At 35.8% G+C, this 4,482-nt stretch overlaps 1 protein-coding gene across 1 annotated transcript in view; it reads left to right on the forward strand.

Annotated features, from left to right (window-relative positions):
• The first annotated feature begins 2,406 nt into the window (after positions 1-2,406).
• COL3A1 (collagen type III alpha 1 chain) overlaps positions 2,407-4,482 on the forward strand; it is a 65,689-nt gene continuing 63,613 nt past the window's right edge. The window contains exon 1 of the mRNA XM_069064535.1: positions 2,407-2,680. Coding sequence (XP_068920636.1) covers positions 2,596-2,680 — 85 coding nt within the window. The 5' untranslated portion in view covers positions 2,407-2,595. The remainder of the gene's footprint in view (positions 2,681-4,482) is intronic.

Consider the following 4,482-nt stretch of genomic DNA (forward strand, 5'->3'; position numbering starts at 1 on the left):
GAATCTGAGGAGTTGGGAAGTCAGACATTATAGATTTCATAGGACTTAGAAGTAGATGAGAATTTACAGTCTAGTTGGAGAAGAAAACAAAATATAGATTCATTAAAGGACTTGAGAACAACAGAGCAGCAATTTCAAAGCAAAATTTCCATGATTGCTAAATATTATGGAGCTCATTCCAATCTTACAAGCAGGCTGTCATCCAAAAAGTTCATGTGCACATAGGTTGTTTGAAACTCAAAACGGTTACCCATAGAAACAGTATTATAATGGTGGTTGGGTTCCCAGGCTTATCCACAGAAACCTATTTAAAAAGGAATGTAGATGAAATTGAAATATTGTGCATGTGGCAAACAAAAATAATAAGAAACAATATTTTTGTACTAGGAAGAGAAAAAAAGAAACAATGCAACTGAGAATAGTTTTCTAATTTATATCAAATACTGGTATTTAAAAAAGGCAAACTTAATTTGCAAAGTATGAAGAAAGTAGATAGAGGAGATTTTGGAGAGAGGATAAAGGGCACTACTGGGTATTTTTAAGGTCTGTAGAGTTTGATGGTATTGATCCTTTTATGGCTACTTTCCCTTCAAAATGTAAAGCATGTCATTTCCTAGATGCAGATATATCACTAGTACTGTTCTTACTCTCATCAGTCATGATTGAAGTAAATCTACCCTAAACAGGGGTCACAAGTGGAATAAAGAGGACAGATTCAAAGGGGGGAAATTTCCTCAGGAAATTGAATAAGAATTGGAAAATAAAAGGAAAATAAGAAGAGGAATAAAGAAAATGTGTGTGAGAGGAGACTGCTTGAGATGGAATAACTGAGAATTATCTGAACTGGAAGGATTGAAAGTGGGAAGGATTACATATACATGATTGTCTTCAGAAGGAAGAAAGGAGGTGATAGAAAAAGAGATTGTATCAGACAGATACCTAGGCCAGCCACCAAAAGATTCCATGAGCATAAAACATCTTGACTGCTATCCAAAGTAACTGAGGGGGATGGAGGGGCGGGGAACAGAGAGTATTCATTTGTGTGCAGGATTTTCATTTATAATTAACGGAGTGGTTGTGCTGTGCTACAAATCCAATACATAAAGTGCTAAGGAGAAATGGAGTAAAGAAGAATACCATTAGATCACAGAAGTGTTAATATAAAAAGTTTCCTAAAGAATGAAAGTTTGGATTTTTTTGAGACCTGAATCTGGAGGAGTGGAAATTTTAGAATGGGGGAAATGTGCAAATACTTGTGAGAAAGTCATTTTTTGGACAAGGACTTGATTATTAACTTGGTTAAACTGTAGTAGATGTGGTAGCATAATGAGAGGTGATGCTGAAGAAATATAGTTAAGAATTAGGGAGTTGATAGAACCTTGAAATTCTTAAGGGAAGCCTAGTGGTCCTATAAATGAGGCCAGTGTTTACGTTTCAAATGCATTCCAAGTTTTACCCCTTATAGGTCTGGAAATGGGTTGAAATGATGTGGTCTAGTGTGTCACTAATTTGGGGTCTAAACACTTTTGGAGCTTTCAAATTGATAATGTTCATACTACTATCTGAGTGAGAACCTGTTGAGACATTCTGTTACCATGCTATGTGATAAGTTATATTTTTCTTCCAATTTCTGACTAAAACAAGGAAGGGAAGAGCAAAATTTCCTCTACAAAAATCTGTTTTAATGGTATTTCTGGTTAGGGAAATCAGCAGACATGTTGGAAACCTCACAAGAAAATCAGCCTTTGCAAAGTCTCCAGCATGATTTGGCTGACTAGATAAGTTTGTGGAGGGTACCAAAAAAATTAGATAAAGATTTAACTTTTCAGATACTATTCAAGCTGAGCCCAGATACTGAGCCTTTAGTTTGGTGTCTCCTTGGAATTCAACTCTCAGCATTCAGGGTGGGTGGGTGGGTGGGTGGGAAGGGGGGAAGGGGGGAGAGAGAGCAGGCTTTTTTTTACCATTAGTCTCCCTCAGCTCTCCCTTTGATTGTTCAGTTTAGTTTGGGTGTATCCTGGCAAAATTCCAACATAAATAATCTGTTAATAGGATCAGGTGTAAAAATTACCTAGACCTAAGATCTGGGCAGTGCATGTTCTCAGAGTCAACTAGTTCTTAACATCAAAAGGGGGTCTCTTAACATCCCAAGTTTTCCCTAACAGAAATCTCAGCAAGCCAGTCTGCTTCTTTCCATATCCATATGTTTTAAACAAATATCTATGTATATACACATATGTCATATAGCACAACTCATTGTATACCAACAGTTATAGCTCCATTATATACCAACAGCACCAGATGTGCCTTTTATCTAGTTTTGGAGGCTGTTTTAGTCTATGAGAGCAAGAGAAATATTAATCATTTCTTTTACTGTTAAGGGGATGGGTGCTGCTCTCATATTTCAGAAAGGGGCTGGAAAGTAAGGGAAGCCAAAGTTTTTCCTATTTAAGGCCAAAGCAAAGGAATCTCAGTGGCTGTTTTATGAAGGGCCCGGTGCTGAAGGGCAGGGAGCAATTGATGGTGCTACTTTGAACTGATTTTTCTTTCCCCCCTTCTTTTTTGCACAAAGAGTCTCATGTCTAATATTTAGACATGATGAGCTTTGTGCAAATACTGACTTTGGTAATTCTTGCTGTATTTCACCCCTCAATTATTTTGGCACAACAACCACAAGGAGGTGAGTAATTCCCATTTCAAATAATTTTATGGTGTTTTTTTCCCTTTCACAAATGGGTTCAAGGGGAAGAAAATCGAATCTCCAAAATATATATTTTCTTGGTTAACTCCTGATTTTAAAATATCTAATCACCCATAATTGTGTTTTCTATATTGTTTTATAATATTGCTTGAGTACTTAAAATGTTCCGTATTTTGGTTTTTTTATTAAGAAGGAAATGCTTCTATACTAACTGGTTTTCACATTAAAGGCACTGGAAACTTTTAAAATCACAATTTAAAAAAATCTTGGATTGTTAACATCTTGGAATGCTTCCCTAGGCTGTCTGGAAGTTATTGGTTTCTTGTAATACTTCTGTGTTTCCAGCTGTTTTCTGGATTACTTCTTGAAACTGTACATTGGGCATTGTTTGGGCACTAAAATGGTATGTTTTAAAGAATTTCATCTTAAGGAAAACACTATAATTCATGATTATTGTTGAATATACTTTCTTGCAATACAGCTTAAGGAAATGTCTGTCCTCCCCCAGGTTCTTATTTTCATGCAAAGCAGAAAGGTAAATGATTTTAGCAGTCTTTAATATATTTCATCCTTCTTGCTTTAAGCCTATTTCAAGAATTTTCAAAGTTTATTAAGGTATTTTAAAACTCTGTATTGTAAGATGTCTCCTTCTTTTCTATCATAGTATGCATTATAACTGCATCCGAATTAATAAGTAGATTATTTTCAGGATTACAATTTCATCTTGAATGGGTTGACTAGTCTGCAAACCAGGTAATATGCTAACTTGTATCATCGGGTTAGTTGAACTGCCAAGTTGTTGAATGAACCTGATTTTTCATTTTCTAGAAATTTTTCCTAGGTCTCCCACTTTTTTGTTTGTGAAAGTAATGCTTTTCTTTCACTTCTCTTAAAATCACGAAAATGTTGGATAAAAACAAGAAAAAAAACACCATACAGAAACTGATTCTTAACATACTAAATTAATGGAAAGAAAAACAGTAAAATGATTGCATTTGCCTAAAACCGTGATTATAAAATCTTTGTTTTTTTGTTTTACATTATAGCTGCCCCAGTATAATGTAAGAATCACCTTTTAATTAACCTTCAAATACCAATATTGCCCTCACAGGCACAACATAAATGGAAATCATCTCCTGGCTATTGCTAGAAAAGAAAAAAAAAACTTCCTTCCCTCCCCCTCCCCTTCAACTCCATATGCTAATAATTGACTCCCTAACGTGCCAGCGCCCCCTTAGTAAGATTCTTCTTCAGGCTAATCAAATTCCTATGCCCTCCCTTCAATACATTATCTTCATCCCCCTTCTCAGCTACTAAGCAGTCCTAACAACCCCCACACAATGATAAAACTTCCTTTTCATTGAAAGTGTTACAGAAGAACATGCTTTGTTCATCTCATTATTTCATCTCATCAGTTAAACAATATAAAGATAATAACTCTTAAAAATGTGGAGCAAAAGCTGTGGTTACCTATGTCCTTTTAATTAGTCTTTAGGTAATTAGTCTTTGATAATTAACTTTAATGGTGAATAATGGGTCTTTTCTAATACCTTCATTCCCACTGAGGCCAGCCACCTATTTTTTTCTCTCCAAATATCTAGTGCATATATTCCATGGGAGGGGCAGTGCAATAGAAGAAGAAAAAAAGATTCCAAATAGGCCCAATTACCAATGTTGTTGCTACAACTAAGTGTAAGTGGAGGGGGTTGGGCAGAGTGTTTTGATCCTTTCCCAACACACACACACACACACACACACACACACACACACACACACACACA

Source organism: Petaurus breviceps, unplaced genomic scaffold, assembly GCF_028583685.1.
Source record: "Petaurus breviceps papuanus isolate PSGF00001 unplaced genomic scaffold, PetGlider_PUasm1.0 90638, whole genome shotgun sequence".
NCBI classification, from domain to species: domain Eukaryota; kingdom Metazoa; phylum Chordata; class Mammalia; order Diprotodontia; family Petauridae; genus Petaurus; species Petaurus breviceps.